The sequence below is a fragment of the Anolis sagrei genome, chromosome 1 (assembly GCF_037176765.1).
Source record: "Anolis sagrei isolate rAnoSag1 chromosome 1, rAnoSag1.mat, whole genome shotgun sequence".
Classification (NCBI taxonomy): domain Eukaryota; kingdom Metazoa; phylum Chordata; class Lepidosauria; order Squamata; family Dactyloidae; genus Anolis; species Anolis sagrei.
Genome location: NC_090021.1, coordinates 249,940,319 through 249,960,330, shown reverse-complemented (window position 1 = coordinate 249,960,330; position 20,012 = coordinate 249,940,319). Strand labels below are relative to the sequence as shown.

The window sequence follows — 20,012 nt, the reverse complement described above, 5'->3', positions numbered from 1 at the left end:
CCCATATGCATGGGGGTATTGGGGTAATGATACAAAAGGTTTGCTAGGGTAGACCCTCTTTCACTCAGACTCAGCCCCCCCGAAACTCAGCCCCCCCGAACCCCACCTGAAAAAAACTCAACCCCCCCCCCCCCCAAATTGAAATCCTGGCTACGGGCCTGCTCGTGCACCTGCAATTTCTCTGGCATACCAACATGCAAAATTCATTTGATATATAGTCCCCGGTTGGTTATATCCCTGGTTATGTATCAAAGTGAATTCTGTAGAAAGAGTACATGTATGGAAATGATTCCTTATGTATGTATAATGCTTCAATAAATTTTTGAAATTCTCAGCAAAAATGAATAGAATGGCACTTTATTTTCTTATGCAACTCACAGGCTTGTAGGTACAAGTTTATATTATTTAAAAAGATGCAGTGGCACTAAAATGTGCACTAAAATTGTTTTCCAGTGTCTATAGTGTACTAAAATCTATTTCCAATCTGTGCAGAGAAAGGCTGCTTGGACAACATGCCATTTCTTCTCCTTTTCTATTTCCTTGGGTCCCCAAATGCATTAGAGCTGCTCTTGGGGATGGGCACAGAGGAATACAGGGTAGAAAAGTAGTGAAGAGAAAGCTTGGCCTGCTGCCAGTGGAGTTGTTGGATGCAATCTATTTTAATCCAGACTCCAATGTTTGGATTGAATGACAGCACTGGCAACAAGGAAGAGACAGCATTTGCAATAAGTCTTTCTTTAACACTAAGTTTTAAACTGATTAAATCTCCTAGCAGTCTGGACGGCGCTTCTTCTATGATACATACGGAAATCATTGAAATTTATTTTGGTCTGTGTCACACAGAACCTGGTGAAGGAAATAGATTTATCAGATAATCTCTATTCTGCTGAATCAGCTACAAGCAACTTATTCAGTCTGACCCAGGAAGGCTCCCATTTGTGTCGCATCATTGCTAAGGTAAGTTACATATGGACACCTGTGTGTTTCTAGAAAAAAAAAGGAAGTATCTGGGCTATTCTGCATTATTGCATATGATAGGAAAGTTGGGTCAGTCTTGCAGTTCTATCTGTCTGTCTATGATTTTTATTCTTTATTAAAAACCCAACACATTAGCCATAATGACCTGTTTGGTTACAGAGATTAGTGAATGTGTTTCAACAAGCGTAATAAGCAGTAAAACACTTACAGTTTTCAAAGCATGAAAGCTTAGCAGTGGTTAAGTGTCCAATGTAACATAACAGCAGTAAAATAATAAACATCCATCTTCTTAAAGAGGAGAATGGTCAGATGGGCCTTCTGAGAGGAAGAAATCTCCATATGCATGACATTCCATGCGCTAGACCCTTCACCTCACTTCCATCCATTTCCTTCTGAGAATAATGCCATCTAGAACATTTCAGCATCCTATTTTTCATCTGCAATTAAATGAAAAGGGTAGATAGCATTCCTGGTTTTTAAAAGTTTTTTGTGAATTTACAAATAAAACATGCAGTCAGAAAACTCCCCCAGATAAAAAACATGTCTGTAACACTAACATGCTATCAGTAATGCAAAAAGTATACTGTACTTAATAATATTTCAAATATTTATTTACCTTTCAATTTGTAATCCTGTAAAGAAGCCCAATATTATAATATTGATATCATGGATTTGTAGATGGAATGGTCCTAAAATATGGCTGATTTTCAAATGTGACAACTGTATATTCCCAGTTCTTGTCATAGAAATGGAAAAATACTTAAAATACATCTTTGAATCCCACATCTATGAATCTCCCTATCTCTGTTTCCCTTACTCCTTTATCTCATTGGGATGAAATGAGATAATACTTACGCCTATGTAGTTTTCTACAGACCTTGGAAAGAATGTGTTAAATATTACGTTGATAATCATGACTGTTTGAGAAACAAAAGGAATATAATTACTTTTAAATGTTTTAATAAAAAATAATGAGGGCTCCTGTACTTGTCACGATTGTGGAAAAGCAGGGAGTTCAGCAGGCTTTGCTTGTTACCTGTTTGCTTTACTCAATTCTCCCTTCTATACAGCTATTAATGATGCAGTAGTTATCTCCAGTTTTCAGTCTGGCAGCCCTATTTATTGCAACGATTTTACATGGTAGATTGACCATTTGTCATTTAAAAATTAAATTATATCTAAAAAAATTATTTTGCCTCAAACCCCTTCCGAAAATCTATTTTTGTAACAGACATAAACTTGGAGGGAGAGGATTTTTTTAGCTGGAAAATTGCACTAGAGAAAAAGGTTATTTGTTCATGTCCTTTTAAGAAAAAGAAAGGAACATTTAAAACATAGGTTTCAAATACATGTTTGAAGTCACACCTAGTTTACTGTCTAGTTCCTTACTATGCCACACCAGCATCATGTACTAGTTGTTTACATATGGAATGAAGGTCCAGTTCTTCCCATCCATTACTTTCACTCCAAGTGATAAAAGGAGAACAGGTATTTAAAACCAGAGACTGAAGTAGTAGAAATAGGAAAGGATTTTATACAAAGATGTAGTGTTAATTACAAATGGATACAACAGCATCTTTCAAATTATATTTTAAAAATATAATTTGAATGCAAGGAACTGTGTATTAGTTTAATCGATTGCCTCTTCATATCTTTTTCATTTTGCTAGACAAAGTGCTTTTCAGAATCATTTTTCACTGCCAATCACTTTGATTGAATAATCTCAAGGAAAATATGAACTTTACACTTAGACACTGTGTTGCGGTCCTTCATAATAGCAAAAGATTTCAACAAATAGAAATTAAGAGAAAAAGTGAAAATGTCCTGTGTACTCATTCAGCAGTCGCTCTCTTAGAGGAGGACAGTACCAAAATTCTGTATGTCCTTTGCTAGCACAAAATATGGTAGAATTTGCTTCTGAAAAAGATTGCAAGCCTATATCCACTTACCTAGAAACAAGCCTCGTTCAACCCAGTGGGTCTTAGCCTGTAGGATACTACAGTGATTACACAAGCTGGGATATGACATAGAATTGAACTGCACAGGGCTGTATTGCTAATTCCATAAATTATTAGGTATATCATGTATTCTTGGTAGTCACTTGGGTTTGGTTCCAGGACCTCCTTGTGGATACTCAAAATTTGTAGATTCTCAAATTCCATTATATTCAATTGCATAGTAAAATTGTGTCCTTTATATAGAATGGCAAAATCAAGGTTTGGTTTGGGGATTAAAACAAATATTTCCAAGCTGTGAATGTTTGAATCCATGGCTATGAAGGGCTGATTATAATTAGTCACCTGAAGTATGTGTTTCAAGTGTACACAGAAAAAAATGGATCAAGCCAACATTGTATATATTCCTGTGATGTTCTAAATGGTGGTTTGTGAATCAGTACCAGTTCATGAGCTATTAGCTGTTGGTCTCTTGTGGCTTTCCAGGAAATACAGGAACACATGGTATCAATATGAGACAAATATGGCACCAGTCCCTGCACATGTGAAGAAAAAAAATGCTGGTCTCTAACATTACAAAGCTTGTGAAAGCATTGACCTATTCCATGAAGGAAATGTTCTTTATATTTATTTATATACTTTATTTTATCTCACCTCTCTCTCCATAAGTACTTAAGGCAGTTTTAAATAGCATGACACATTAGAATTAAAAATCGTGGAGCCAATTTTGCTTTAGATCTGAGATATAAGATTCCGTTGCAGTGTATTTTTTAAAGTACACTAGTAATAAAGACTAAAACCCTATTATACATGCTACAGTGGGCACTGGTGGCATGTATATTGTGGTCACTGTAGTTTCAGGTTGGCTTGAAGCTGAATTAAATGGTAAGTGTAAATGGGCCCTCAAAGTTATATGGAACAGGTGAGTCTTAGTTGCCTCTGGGAAGCTGAGGATGGATGTCTCTAGTGTACCTCCATGGAGAGGGAATTCTCTATCTGGGCTGGTACTTGGGGAAAACCCTGTCACTTGTACTCATCAGTCACATGCAATAGAACCATTGACAGGTCTATCTTCCATTACTGTTTTTGAAGCGATCTGTGAATGAATACATATATAAAATATATATTTAGGGGAAAATACAGAAAAGCATAGCTCGTGAGAAAGTAAATATAAAAATGCACATGATTAAACATGAATATTATGTATTTTAAAGAAGAGATTCTCAGAGGTATGGAAAATATGAGGTAATGAGTTTGTGAATGAATACATATGAATGTGATACAGACTGGAAGATTGTTCTATCTATCCCTAATTGCAAGAAAGCAAAGCAGAGGCAGAGACTGCAAATGTACATGTTTACAGCTCCCAGAATCCTTCATCCTCCCTATCTATTGACCATGATGATAAGGGGAGTTGTAGTCCAGGAAAAAAACTTCTAAGAGTGCGCAAAACTAGCTTTGTTAGCAAACTGTAATCTATTTTAAAATTTATCTTGTTGAAAAGAAAGTAGTAAATCCACATCATACATAGATATATTCAATTGTACTAAAAGATTAGTTCTAGAATAAAGCCACGTTACAGTTTGTCTGTTACAGCCTGTCTTATGGACTGTTCATTTACAAACTCATACATCTTATTCAGTTCGCAGAAGCAATTTTTCGTTTTAAAGATCACAATGGGGGCTCAGTAAAGTGGGGTTATAAATCTTAAGGAAGGCTACTTCTGCTTGTGGAAAATGTGTTTTATTAAACCAAGACATCTGAGCTTTAAGAACAAAGCAAATCTATGGATGCTTTATTAGACCAAGACATCTGTGAGTTAATAACAAAGCAAATCTAAAAACTGAAGTATGTATATGATAGTCATTGAGAAAATATATCCAAGGAGAGTAATTGAACAAAACGGCAATTACATGATGAACAGTCTGATCTGCAAACCAGGGAAGCTGGAGTTAAGTCTTATAGAGTTGGTTTCTTTGAGTGGTTTTTCTTCTGAATCTTTACACTTGGCTGGGAGGAGGAAACCTTAAACTAGGGGAGGAGGAAACCTTAAACTAGACTATTTAACTCACTTTCTTCCCCAGTTCCTCATATACAAGATTGATTTATCTTTTTTATTGTTGCAATTGACATTATAAAAATCAATGCTGTTTTAATAAAGGAAGTTGAGTAGATTGCTATTAAATTTTTTTCCTTAGACCAGTGCTTCTGGAATCTAGAAGCTAGTTATATCACTTCCTTTTTCATTCTGTGGCACTGAAGGTTGCACCCAGAAATACCATTTAATGCTCAATCTCAAGCAACTTATTTCCTCTGATATTTTTCCATTTTGGCTAAAGACTTATGGTTCCTTTGGGTCATTGAACCATAGGATTAGCCTCTTTCATGCTTCATTATCTTTCTAAGTTTCCTTTGAGCCTTTTCCAAATTGCCAACTTCTTTCTTGAGCAGTATTCCTTGTAGTCTAAACAAAGCAAAGACAAGTCATTATATTTATTTCCAGGTATAGCAAATGTTGCTCTGATCTATGGGTGGAGAAGTTAGGATTCTGTTGAGACACAGAGGCCTTAAAGAGCCACACACAGTAAAAGTTCCAATGTAAAGTTTATTGTAACAAAAACAGAAGCTCAGAAACACTTAACCTTCAGTGTTTCTGGCCAAAACTAAAAAAAAACTAAGCAAACTTGCTTCACAAAGTCAAAGGAAATATAATCCAGATTAACCAGAGAAGAAGTCCGGATTAAAGTGCAGTACTTAGCAGCAAACAAACAGCACACCACACCAACAGTTAACAGCAAGCGGAAGCCGTTGAAAGAGAAACCAAAGCCAGCCAAAGTCCAGGAGTAGTTGTAGGAGTAATCCAAAGAAGCGTCTTTACCAAGTCCATTAAGCAGTGTCGTCGTCAATTCAGTCCAAGATTCAGGAAGGGAGAAATCCGCACTCACGAAAAGTCACTCCAAGTTGAAACACACAGGAACAGGAACTCCAGGCTGTAGAACCCGGACCCAAAGCCCAACAGGAAAACAGGCAGTGACAAATGCACATGACACACGAATGTAACTGACACTTTCCCTTCTGCAAAGATTCCCCATTCCAGAGCCGACTTTTCTCTTACAGATCATCATCGGACGATGAGCTGACCTCCGCCCTGTCATTATCTCTTACAGCTGTTCTTGTCTCCACACATGAACTCCTGTTTCCATCCCTCCCATTCCTCCAGCATCTGTCAAGACTTAGGTCCCCCCAAGACTTAGATGTATCTCCTGTTTGCCAATCCTCATTATCAGAGAAACCCATAAACGTGTCACTGATCATTGGATCTGCATACACATCTCTCACCTCTTGTATCTTGCTCCAGTCCAATGTGTCATCCCCATCCTCATCACTCCCAGACCCATCACTTCCAGAGAAACTCATGAATGGTTCGTCATCTGTGGGAGCAGTAAGTATAACCCGGATTCTCTTCCTCTCACGCTCCTCATCCGATTCCAGCTCCCGAGTAACCCTCTTTGTACCTCTATTCCCACTCACTGTATCTCCTTCCTCCCTCTCACTCATTGACCCTTCATCTCCTGAAAACCCTTCGAATGAGTCTTCGTCGGTAGGCTCCATAAGTATATTCTTTTCCTTTGTTGTTCTTCATCCGACTCCTGCTCACGAGTACCTCTTTTTCCTCTTCTGGCACTCATACTACTGCTTGCAGCATTACATACAGGCTCTACTACAACAGATTCTTTGCTTGTTCAAAGCAGATCTGTAATCACAACATCCGGGCAACTTAACCACAACCAATGGAATATTATAGGCTAAATGTGTACATCCCATTTCTGGACTTTTTCTGCAGTCAGATTCAAGAAAGGTTTACAAGGCAGAGGAAAGTAGTTCAGGAATCACAAGTGTTCCTTCCTATTAATTGTCATTTTCAAGTGTTTTAGACTTGAAACTTTGTAGCTAAAATAGAAATTTGATTTAATTAAATCTATATAAAATATAGACTGAGTCATAGAATTTAAATTATTTTGTGTTGTGGACCTATTCTTCATGAGTCACTCAAAAAAAAAAAGTTTCAACCCCACCACCTCATTGAATTTATTTTATGGCTATGGGCCTGTTTGATACAATCAAAAATTTAGTACTTCATTTCTTTCCATGTGTAACATTGTAGATTCATTATCAGATTGTGTATTGTTGTGATTTCTCTTAATCTCTGGTATTGAAAGAAAGTGAACTGTTACAGGAATAATAATAATAATCCATTCTGAAATAAAGGTTTTAAAATTCAGTGAAACACCATTTAAAGGAGAAAAGACATCAACGTATAAACCAACAGTATGAATGCAATCCAATGCATGCTTTACTCAGAAGCAAGTTCAATGGACCTTAGTTCAACTTACTATCTTCCTCTTGCCCTTTTCAGGATTTAAAGCAGTTTACACAAGCTAAAATGTAGATAAAAATCACAACATATAATAGTTAAAATGCAATTAAACTATTGAAGAATAAATATTCATTAAAATACAAATGATTAAAATAGCATTAAACAGAAAATCTAGCATATTATGTAAGACTTAAGGAGCATCTACACTGTAGAATTAATCCAATTTGACATCACTTAGCTTGCAATGGCTCAGTGACCTGGGATTATGACAGTAGTAGTTCTACAAGTTCCGTAGCCTTCTCTGTCAAAGATTGCTGCTGCCTCACCAAATTACAATTCTTAGGATTCCATAGCATAGAACCGAAGCCCCCGGTGGTGCAATAGGTTAAACCCTTGTGCTGGCAGGACTGATGACCGACAGGTCAGCAGTTCGAATGCATGGAGAGTGGGTTGAGCTCCTTCTTCCATCTCCAGCTCCCCATGCGGGGACATGAGAGAAGCTTCCCATAAGAATAGTAAAACATAAAACATTCAAGCATCCCCTGGGCAATGTCCTTGCAGATGGCCAATTCTCTCACACCAGAAGTGACTTTCAGTTTCTCAAGTCACTCCTGACACACAAAAAACCATAGAACCATGGCAGTTAAAGTAGTGTCACTGCTACTCTCCCTAAGAATCCACTCTTCAGAGATCTGTTGGAAAAATGGTCTTCACCTGATTATGGAAAGATAGCAAGGAAGGTGCCAATCTAGATTCTCTGGGAAGGGAGTTCCAGAGCCTGGGAGCAGCACCGAGAAGGCCTTCTCTTGTGTTCCCACTATAAATAACCATGAAGGTGATGGGACAGAGAGAAGGGCTATATCGGAAGATCTCAAAACCAAACCTGGTCCATAAAGGAGGATATGGTCCTTCAAGTCTACTAACTGGGCTGGGAAATAGACTGGCAGCCTACGGATTTGCTGCAACCATGGGGTTGTGTAGCTAGCCCCAGTTGACAACCTGGCTGCAGTTCTTCACACATCTTGTAATTTCCAAACACTCTTCGAGAGCAGTCTCATATAAAATGCATAACAGTGATCCAAACAGAATGTAACAAAGGATTTCACCCTATGTGACAGACAGACCCTATGTGAATTTTTTTTACAGTAGGACATACTTTAAGGGTAAATAATATACTTGGATCTGAGACTCTGGTGGTAATATGCCAGAGTAGTGTGATTTCTAGGTCCATTACATGTGGCAGAGTTTTCTCATTGGTGGCAGCCTGGTTCTGGAACACCTTTCCATAAGTGCCACTTTATGCTTTGGTTTTTGAGATGCCAGTCAAAAACAGGTGCATTTCCCTAAGCTTTTGAAAGCAGTGCAAGTGATTGATTTGCTTTTGACTTATCCGGTCTGTATGGCTTTTATGCTACTTTAGCAAATATATGTAATTTGTAATTTTACATATATGTCCTTTTTATATATGTAATGTGAACATTACATTTGCAATATTAGATGTTTTAGGTAATTTGTTATTTTAACCATTCACTTTAACCATTCTAAAGACAAGGTAAAATTGTGAATCACCCTGGGCTTTTATGAGTAAAGCTGGGTGTAAATCAAACATTTAAGTAAAACTCACATCCATAACTTTTGGATCATGACTCATCAACGGAATTGGTGAGGAAGTATATCTTCCTCTTTATTTTTCTTCATGGTGCAATCTTTTTTTTTTTTGCCAGTAGCTTGATGATAAAATGACAGAAATGTTGTATGTGAAAAGGTATATTTGTGCGGTGCAGTAATACGTTATCTTGGGTGACTGTGGGCCAGATACCATCTGACCTACTTATATGGTTGCTGTGAGGATAACATGGGAAGAAGTGAGCCATGTGTCCCGCTTTGAGCTTATTGGAGGAAATATTGAGTTTAAATACATATAATAAATAAAATAAATGAACACACTTCTGCATCTGGCAAGGGGACATTTTGGAATCAAAGCGGGCAATACCTTCTGCCCTGTGGGTGTTTTCCCAACTGATGCATGTTCTATGAAAGCTAGTTTTATTTCCATCACATTATGTTACTAGCACTATGCATTTTGGATTTGCGTAGTGAAAATAGCTCAAATTTTGTGATGAGCTTTTTTACACACACAGTGTATTATTATGTAAAGATAGCTAATATACCATGGCTGTGTTGTGTGTGCAATACATCTGATTTGAGATGTTTCAACCAGACTTCCTATTTCTCTTATAGCAAAGAGACAATTTAAGCAAGAGCTATTTCTATAGCAATTCACACTTCCAACTGTCCTCTAGTTTAACCCTATGGGACAAACTACACATTACTATTGTTATATCGTTCCGGACTTGAGTATGGGATAAGGATGAAAATAATATTAAACTTTATCAATTTCCTGGATAGAAAAAGTTTACTCATATTCTGGAAACTCATTTGGGAAGAGTAAAAGATGAATACTCCAGCAAAGGATCACCGCCTTGTCGGGGCGCTGGAGCTTGAGCACCTCAATGATGTCATGAGCGAAACCGTGAAGGGACACCCAAGACGGGACGGTTGTGGCAGAGAGGTCAGACCAAGTGTGATCCCTGGGGAAGGCAATGGCAAACCACTCCAGTATCCTTGCCAAGAAAACTAAATGGACCAGTACAACCAGAGATATGTCGGTATGCCATTGGAAGATGAGACTCCCAGGTCGGAAGATGGCCAAAATGCTACTGGGGAGGAGCAGAGGATAAGTTCAGCTAGCCCCAGATGTGATGACGCAGCTAGCTCAAAGCCGAAAGGAAGGCTAGCGGCCGACGGTACTGGAGGTGAACGACGAATCCGATGCTCTAAAGATCAACACACCATAGGAACCTAGAATGTAAGATTTATGAGCCAGGGCAAATTGGATGTTGTTATTGGTGAGATGTCAAGACTAAAAATAGACATTCTGGGGGTCAGCGAACTGAAATGGACTGGAATGGGCCACTTCACATCAGATGACCACCAGATCTACTACTGCGGACAAGAGGAACATCGAAGAAATGGAGTAGCCTTCATAATTAATAAGAAATTCGCTAAAGTACGTCCCAAAGAAAAAGAAAACCAAGAAGGCAAAATGGTTGTCTGCTGAGACACTGGAAGTAGCCCAAGAAAGGAGGAAAGCAAAAGGAAACAGGGATAAGGGGAGATATGCCCAGTTAAATGCGCAATTCCGGAGGTTAGCCAGAAGAGATAAGGAACTATTTTTAAATAAGCAATGCATGGAAGTGGAAGAAGACAACAGAATAGGAAGGACAAGAGACCTCTTCCAGAAAATTAGAAACATTGGAGGTAAATTTCAGGCAAAAATTGGTATGATAAGAAACAAAGATGGCAGGGACCTAACAGAAGCTGAAGAGATCAAGAGAAGGTGGCGAGACTATACAGAAGATCTGTATAGGAAGGATAATAATATTGAGGATAGTTTTGACGGTGTGGTGAATGAATTAGAACCAGACATCCTGAGGAGTGAGGTTGAATGGGCCTTAAGAAGCATTGCTAACAACAAGGCAGCAGGAGACGACGGGATCCCAGCTGAACTGTTTAAAATCTTAAAAGATGATGCTGTCAAGGTGATGCATGCCATTTGCCAGCAAATATGGAAAACACAAGAATGGCCATCAGACTGGAAAAAATCAACTTATATCCCCATACCAAAAAAGGGAAATGCGAAAGACTGCTCCAACTTCCGTACAGTGGCCCTTATTTCTCATGCCAGTAAGGTAATGCTCAAGATCCTGCAAGGAAGACTCCAGCAATACATGGAGCGAGAGTTGCCAGATGTTCAAGCTGGGTTTAGAAAAGGTAGAGGAACAAGAGACCAAATTGCCAATATCCGCTGGATAATGGAGAAAGGCAGGGAGTTTCAGAAAAACATCTACTTCTGCTTCATTGACTATTCTAAAGCCTTTGACTGTGTGGATCATAATAAATTGTGGCAAGTTCTTAGTGGGATGGGCATCCCAAGCCACCTTGTCTCTCTCCTGAGGAATCTGTACAAGGACCAAGTAGCAACAGTAAGAACTGACCATGGAACAACAGACTGGTTCAAGATTGGGAAAGGCGTACGGCAAGGCTGCATCCTCTCACCCAACCTTTTTAACTTGTATGCAGAACACATCATGCGATGTGCGGGGCTGGATGAATGCAAAGCTGGGGTGAAAATTGCTGGAAGAAACATTAACAACCTCAGATATGCAGATGACACCACTCTGATGGCCGAAAGCGAGGAGGAGCTGAGGAGCCTTTTAATCAAGGTGAAAGGAAAGCGCAAAAGCCGGGTTGCAGCTAAACATCAAAAAAACCAAGATTATGGCAACAAGAATGATTGACAACTGGAAAATAGAGGGAGAAACCGTGGAGGCCATGACAGACTTTGTATTTCTAGGTGCAAAGATTACTGCAGATGCAGACTGTGGCCAGGAAATCAGAAGACGCTTACTTCTTGGGAGGAGAGCAATGTCCAATCTCGATAAAATAGTAAAGAGTAGAGACATCAGACTGGCAACAAAGATCCGCCTAGTCAAAGCCATGGTATTCCCTGTAGTAACCTACGGATGTGAGAGCTGGACCTTAGGGAAGGCTGAGCGAAGGAAGATCGATGCTTTTGAGCTGTGGTGTTGGAGGAAAGTTCTGAGAGTGCCTTGGACTGCGAGAAGATCCAACCAGTCCATCCTCCAGGAAATAAAGCCCGACTGCTCACTGGAGGGAAAGATACTAGAGACAAAGTTGAAGTACTTTGGCCACATCATGAGGAGACAGGAAAGCCTAGAGAAGACAATTATGCTGGGGAAAGTGGAAGGCAAAAGGAAGAGGGGCCGACCAAGGGCAAGATGGATGGATGGCATCCTTGAAGTGACTGGACTGACCTTGAGGGAGCTGGGGGTGGTAACGGCCGACAGGGAGCTCTGGCGTGGGCTGGTCTATGAGGTCACGGAGAGTCGGAGACGACTGAACGAATGAACAACAACAACAAAAGATGAATTTTTTTGCATAGCTTTGACCTTGCATTTCACATTGCCATGTGTTTTGAAAAATTATTCTGCAGCGAAATATATTTTGTGTACAAAATTGTTGTCTTTGTTTTTGGTACAGAAAATGTGATTTTCATTAAAAGAAGTAGTTTTCTGGAACATTTTTTTTGTATGAACACATATATTTCTCTGAAAATTATTTCCCCAAATACTTTAGGAAATGTGAGCATGGGTGAAAACTGCCTAGAAATACTAATTATCTACTGCAACAGGGAGAAATCTACAGAAACTACATATGTGAATGAAAAAGCTGAAGATTTAATTTCCCTAGTGGAGAGTGTGGTTTTGTAGTTGTTGTAGATTTGCCCATGTATTCTCCCAAGACTGGGAGTTAGAGCATGACAGTTAGAGAGCTGTGGACCAAGCTACCTCAACCTGACCTGGCCATCAATTTGTATAATTCAAAAGTGGATGTAATGAAGGGATATTTTATCTCACAGTGCCTATCTCAGGGGAAAGAAGCTTGTTCCAGATGTGGCTTGCTCTGATGGCCATCATTGGTCCAATCCATATAAAGCTCCCCACACTGGAAAGGTATAAAATTTATTTATTTATTATTTATTTATTTACTTTGCTTATATACTGCTGTTCTCAGCCCGGGGGTGACTCACAGCGGTGTACAACATAGAAACAGGTTCAAATTCAAGACACAATCTAAAAGCAAAATAAAATGTTTTTCCATTCAAGGTCTGGATTATTCTGGTAAGGTGATGTCAGTTTTTTGGCCCCAAGTTCCACAACACAGCATTAATGTAGAATCTATTGCCTTTCTTGTAAAATTGGATTCACTTGTTCCTTCATTGCACTGAAATCCAGTGTGGTTTGGTGACAGTGTAAGTTTTTGACTTTCGATAGTAGGTGATAAATTCATGATTGTTCCCCAGGTCTGCTGAATCATCTTGGCTTAGGTCACTCTCAGCCCACCCTCAACTGAAAAGGTAGTTGTTCGAGGAGCTGAAGAAATCCAGATGCATTCACCTAGAGTTGTTGGATAACAAATGTAATACCTTTATGCATGGTTTCATCTTGGGCAGCGTTTAAAATAATCAGTCTTCTGTCTGCCTTGAGTTATATCTGTTTTGGTTGCAGGCTCAGACCATGAAAGATAGATTAGCATTAAGTAGTTAACCTGTAAACTGTTTTCCTAGTAGTTTGCTAAGGTGCAAATGACTCTTTGGTTTTAATACACAGTGCTTCTTGCTGACTATATATTGACAGTTCAGTTTGTTTCACTGGTGGATGAATACATTGAGCGTTTTGTCACATACTTGTTTTCATTTAATGCACTAATGTCAACAAAGATCTAGTGGTATCATCCATTTAAGGCTTCCACTTAATAAAGCTGTAGAAAAGAAAGATAGCCCTTCAGTAAAGCTTGACAGTCCTGGTGTCATTCTGTATGCTGATAGATTGTACAGGTTTTTAACTCTACACACTAGGCACATTTTGCCATTGATTTGGCATACATGCAGTGTATTTAGTTCTTAATCATGTGTGAAAACCTTTATTAAAACTATATAACCATACTCTGATATTTCATTCCACTAAATCCCCACAGCACTCCTAGGGTTTCTCTACTTCTATTTCTGGTCTCTAGATTTACTTTTAATTTTTTGTTACATATTACCTTGCCTTTTCTCCAGAGAGCTCAAGATGGGGTACAGAGCTGACCTTTCAGCTTCAGAGCTCAACAGTGTTGGAGGTATTTAAAACTGAGAGCATGAGAACGGCTCAGAGGAAACTAGAACCTGGATTTCCTGGTCAAAAATTAACACCAGTCATGTCTTTCTTGATTAAATTAGGAAGGAAAAGAGAAAGAAAAGCCAATAATACAGGTTCCAGAAACTACAGAACTTTTGGATGTGAATCCTGAACCATTCTATGTTGCTCTTGATGCTCCTTAACAGAAAGGATTACATGATGTGCCACTTCATCCCTCAGACACTTACAAAGAAAAGTGCTAGCTGCAGGAAAAGCCTCAGCTGGCCTCAAAAGAACCATACTGAAGTAATTAGGCCAGCTATGTTGATTTACAACCACCTATAAATTAGAACATCAAAAGCTGTGAACAACCGTGCCAAACCCTGTGTGTTGCTTTGTTTGCTATTCCTTGTTTTACCTAGCTAAAATATTTGATCCTTAGTTAGCCGATTGAAATATTGCTTTTGGTTACTCTATGAATGGCATTGGGTCCTGCTTAGATGGCTTTTTATTTCTGATTTAACCATGCTTTTGCTCTTGATAACCTTCCATGTGTGATTCTGGATTGTTCTTCTCTAGCTATTCTCTTGAACTGTAAGTGTCCTCACCTAGGCACTTGTTGGATCTGAAGAACACTACTGCTAATTATACCAGTCAATAATGATAACATGGCCAAATATCTCAATTGGGTATTTCATCGCACATATAGAGGTAGTAGTGAGTCTCTTGAAGGCAATGGAATACAGACATCAGTCAGACAAGTTCATGTTGGAGAAATCTGCAATAATTAGGAAGCATTCTTATTTTGTTGATCGTGCAAAAATAACATATTCTTCTGAAATTGTGCATATAGTGGATTGAAGATCTCTTCCCATGGCAACTCCTACAGCTTCCTGGAAATGCTAAACAAAGAGGGTTCTTATACTGAGGGGAAAGGGACCTCCTCCCACCTCCCAAAAGTGGCAAAATCACAGTCTATGACTGGAACCCTTCTGGATCCAACACATGCTTCTGGAAAATACCATAATAAATCATAAATCAATCATACAATTGCAAAATATGTCAGCAGAGGGAAACAACTGTATGCCGCCTTTATAGATCTTAGTGCAGCATTTGATACTGTAAATAGAGAGACGTTATGGAAGAAACTAATGGATCTCAATATGGAACCCAGACTACTGGCACTAATCAAGGCACTTTACACAAGCACCTACCTGAAAGTGCGACTTGGGATGCAAGGAGCCATGACAAACAGTATAGAAACATACAAAGGGGTCAGACAAGGGTGTATATTAGCACCACTGTTATTCAGCTTATACGTAAATGATCTCCCCGAACAGTTGAAGGACCCAGAGGTACACATGCCTAAGCTGTGCAATACACATTTCAACATCCTTCTATATGCCGACGATATGATTTTACTATCATATTCACAAGTTGGGCTATGTAGACTGCTGAGAAGGTTTAATTCCTATTGTCATAACAACGCTCTAACTATTAATAAATCAAAGTCAAAAACAATGGTATTTGGCAAACGACGTAACAGACACAGATGGTTCCCGGATGATGAACCAATAGAGCAAGTTTGTACTTTCACATATCTGGGAATTGTTTTTTCTGAGACCGGCTCTTGGCTACCGCACCATCAAAAAAGCTCAGTTAGGGCAAGAGTACGTGCAAATCAACTACTTAAACTGACAAATCACAACCAACCAGGATCCTTAGACCCACTTCTCAAAGTATATAAAGCAAAGGTTACTCCCATGCTCTTGTACGGAGCTGAAGTTTGGGGTCTAAACCAGGTACCATTATTAGAGCAAGCACAATCACAGCACCTGCGAAGTTTCCTAGGAGTGGACTGGATGACCCCAGCTGCCGCAGTAAGAGCGGAACTGGGAGTACACACAGTGGATGGCTTATCCAAAATCAGGGCCTACAACTACTGGGCAAAACTGATGGCCATGGAAAATGATAGACTCCCAAAACTGTGCCTGTTAGAGCAGATAGAAAATCAACATCAGACCTCTTGGTTAGTTCTCCTGACAAAATACATTAGGAGCTGTGGACTTCCGACTCGGTATCTGAATCTCTTAGAAGAGTTAGACCCAAAAATAGTTGCTCAACGAGTATTGGATATAGAAGGCCAAAAAGACATCGCTACCCTCAGTAAAGCTGGCTCACTGAAATGGTTAGGCCGCTTTAAACATACCTTCCAAACAGCTCGATATCTAAAAACAGAAATGCCTAAACACCTTAGGAGGGTATTTACCAGAGCTCGTTTTGAACAGCTGGATACAATGGACAAGCACGGAAGGTTTAATCAAGTCCCATACAACGAACGATTTTGTATTTGTGGAGCACCAGAGGTGGAGGATATCACACATGTATTGTTCAACTGTGAGCTGTATAAGGAAGAGAGAGACCATTGCCTTGGACCATACATTATTCAAAAAACACACTGGGACCCATATATTAAAACCTCATTTTTGTTAGCCGGCCAGAAACCTAAAATAACACACAAAACAGCCCTTTTTCTATTCAAAGCAACACAGCTGAGAATTGCACATTTAGAATCAATTGGGGTAAACTGTGGAGGTGACGCAGACATTTGACCTGAACGAGATCTTGTTAACAGCTTGTTTATTTTAACTTCTTTTATACCGAGGGTTGTATGTTGTATGTATGACTATGTGTTAATTGTGTTATGTGTTAAATGTTTTGATACGGCCAATAGGCCAATCAATAAAATGTATCTATCTATCATAATAAATGCCAATACCTATCTGAGGATATAATGTGGACTTGTAAAGCTTATTTTGAACATATAAAACAATTATTTTTTATCTTGATTAAAATGAGAATAAAAAGAAATCACAATCAATGGATGGCTAAAACAAATGTTAATTAAAATCCTTGCACCACTGTTATTCATCTGTCCCCATCCAATATCTTCGGACTATTGGAAAAGAAGTGATTTGAGAATGGCAAAATACATTTAGTTTTCATTCCAGGAAATCAATATAATTTCATTCACTTTTCCTTTGGCTTTCTTGAGTTCTTGTATTGCTGTGCAATGCAAATGAAACAGGGGAAAGGAATTATTTCACGAAGCTTGAAAACCCTTAGGAAAGTGAAGCATTCACACCCACTTATCTGCAGATGTTTTTCACCAAAAACAGTTTTGAAATTAGTAGTTATTAGCATTTCTGGAGACCTATGTGGAATTAAATCACTATATCCCTTGGGCATACAGTGTAAAAGGCATGACCCAAAAAGAAAAGCGATTGGGAGAGGCAGACTGACTAAGAAAAAGTGAAGCAAGCTCCCAATGTTTTTTCTTTTTATGACTGATGTTTGGGACTAGACTGGTCTGTCTTTGCCCTAAGGTGTTTTCTCTGAATCAGAATAGACAGCCTCTCAATGCTTCTTAGTTGATGGATGCGGTTAGAATCTCTAGCCCCCCAGCAATATGGCTTGTATCTTCTGTACTGTCAGTTATAGACCAGAAACTCCAATATGCCACTTGTGAATGGCATATTTTGGTCTTCATACTGTTGGGTATCTGTGACAGAGAAAAATTATTACTAAACCCCTACAAATTTGGGATATTTCCTTCTCAAGGGAGGCTCTATTGATCCCTCCCTGCACTCTTTTTGCCATTAGGAAAGTACATTCTTTTGTAAACAGGACTTCATCCATTACATGGCTGGGATAGAAGGATGTGTGATAGATATGCCTTTTAAAATCATGTAATATGTTTTTAATTGCTTCACATTAATTGGATTGCTTCCCCCCAAACTTTTAAATACTACATATTTCTTTAGTTATTTTGTTTTCACTTATAGTGTAAGCCACTTTGGGTCCCATATTGGGAGAAACATATTTGCAATGCACTAATTTGGGAAACCTAAAAATGTTGATGCCGGTATTCAAGATGGGACCTCTCCACATACTGTTCTAGAACACTAAAATAAGTAGTGATAATGATCAGAGAATCACAAATTTGGGTGAGTATGCAAAATTTGCAGATTTGCAGAGGTGTCTTTACTTTTAACATATGTGCATTTTACTTGTAAAACATTTTTCCATTTTAAAGAGAATGTTGTAATCTCAAAATTGAAAATGTAACTAGAAACTCAGCAAATAAAATCTACATTTAATTTAAAAGATGAGTGTGAAAGGTAAGTGTTATTATCTTCACCTCTCACTGAGCATACAACCCCCCCCTCCCCCCGTTATGTCAGCTCCACTGGCTGCCAGTCTGCTACCAAGCACAATTCAAAGCTCTTGCTTTAGCCTATACATAAAGCCCTAAATGGTTACCTGTACGAATGCATCTTCTGGGATACAGGGCTGTGTGGAAAGGTCCTTAGGATACCATAGTGTTGTGCTGGATTTTTTAAGGTAATCCAGCACAACTTTATGGTATTATTAGGCTGGAAGTTTTTTATTTCAATAGGGGTCATTATTATCCATGTTATAGTGAACCTTATAGTGTTCATATGAAGTTTGGAAATATATTCCTCATAGGTACAGGAGCATACTATATTACACGAATAATTGTCATTGTCAGTCTCGACATAAAAGTTGGCAAGTAAAACTGGACTGTGAGGTAATAGATTTATCTTGTTTACTGAAACTTTCCTACAGGAAGGAGGTATTGTTGCCCTCTTTAAGATCTGCCGTCAAGATTGCTTCAGAGGCCTATATCCTCAGACGCTCAGGACACTGGCATCTATATGTTGTGTGGAGGAAGGAATACAACAACTGGAAAAGGTATTATCTCAGCACTCTGTGAAATAACATATTCTCCATAGCAATTATTAATTGTTTGCTTCATTCATGCCAGAAGATCATCGTATTTGTTCTTGTTCCTTTGTGGAAAGTAAATCCCAAGAACAGTTCTTGCAAATGCTTAATCGTGGTGATGAATTGTTTAAGAGACCATTATTTTGCATCTTATAGGCAGGTATGGCAGGTTGAGGTTAAAAATGTAATCTCCTGGAAACCAAAAGCAATCCTCTTCATTTATTTTAATGGCATGAATGGCACTTTCATTAAACAGACATTCTGCTCCTAGAGATCCTGGTCATTGCAAAAACATAACAACCCTGAGAAGGAAGCCTTATTCTATGTTATAAATATATAGTCCATTTTCTCCGTCTCAAAAGTAGAATTGCTCACAACATATACAAAATAATACAACATAAGAAATACATTTACAATGCAAAAAAGACATAAATGCATTTACAATGCAAAAAGGACAGAAAGCAGTCACTGAAATAAAACTAAAGTAAAATGAGTAGTAGCAGAAGGAGGAAAATGATATCACTACCCAAGACAGAGCACAAGAGCTTTGCCACTATTTTAACTTGGATTGTGAAGGACATATGTGTGTACCAAGTTTGGTTGAGATCCATCATAGGTAGGACTCACAGGGCTCTCTGATGGGCTCCAACTCCCATCAGTATCTCTCAGCTCCCCCCTCAAAATCCAACAGCATTCTATGAAGGGTATGTGCTCAAAGTTTGGTTTAGATCCATCAAGCCTTGTAGGAGTTGACCTTTACATATATAAATGGCACTTAGAACATATGATCTTATAGGCCAGCAGCATAGTAGCAAAGACCCTATTTAGGATTTCAAAAAAATAAATAAGGCTGCACAAATGATTAATCAGACACCTAAACTACAAAGAGAACTAGTATAATTCAACCCAATTTGTACAAGCTCCATAACAGAATTGCTCAATTCAGTTTCAGGGTGGAACAATACTGTCCAAACCGTTTCTGACTGATCTGGATATTACAAGCAAACAAACAATCAAATAAAAAAGCCAGGCAGTATGTCTTCAACATGACCAAAATTCAACCAGCCACTGCTCTGTTGTCTTTTTCCCTGGAAGGCAAAGAACTCCTTGTTTGACCAGGCTTTCAGC

General features: G+C 38.7%; 1 protein-coding gene across 1 annotated transcript in view; it reads left to right on the top strand.

The window, feature by feature from the left end:
- The window catches only part of INSC (INSC spindle orientation adaptor protein), a 123,811-nt gene that overhangs the window by 47,898 nt on the left and 55,901 nt on the right, over window positions 1-20,012 (top strand). Inside the window, exons 5-6 of the mRNA XM_060767571.2 lie at window positions 844-957; window positions 18,726-18,851. Of these exons, the coding sequence (XP_060623554.2) occupies window positions 844-957; window positions 18,726-18,851 (240 nt within the window). The remainder of the gene's footprint in view (window positions 1-843; window positions 958-18,725; window positions 18,852-20,012) is intronic.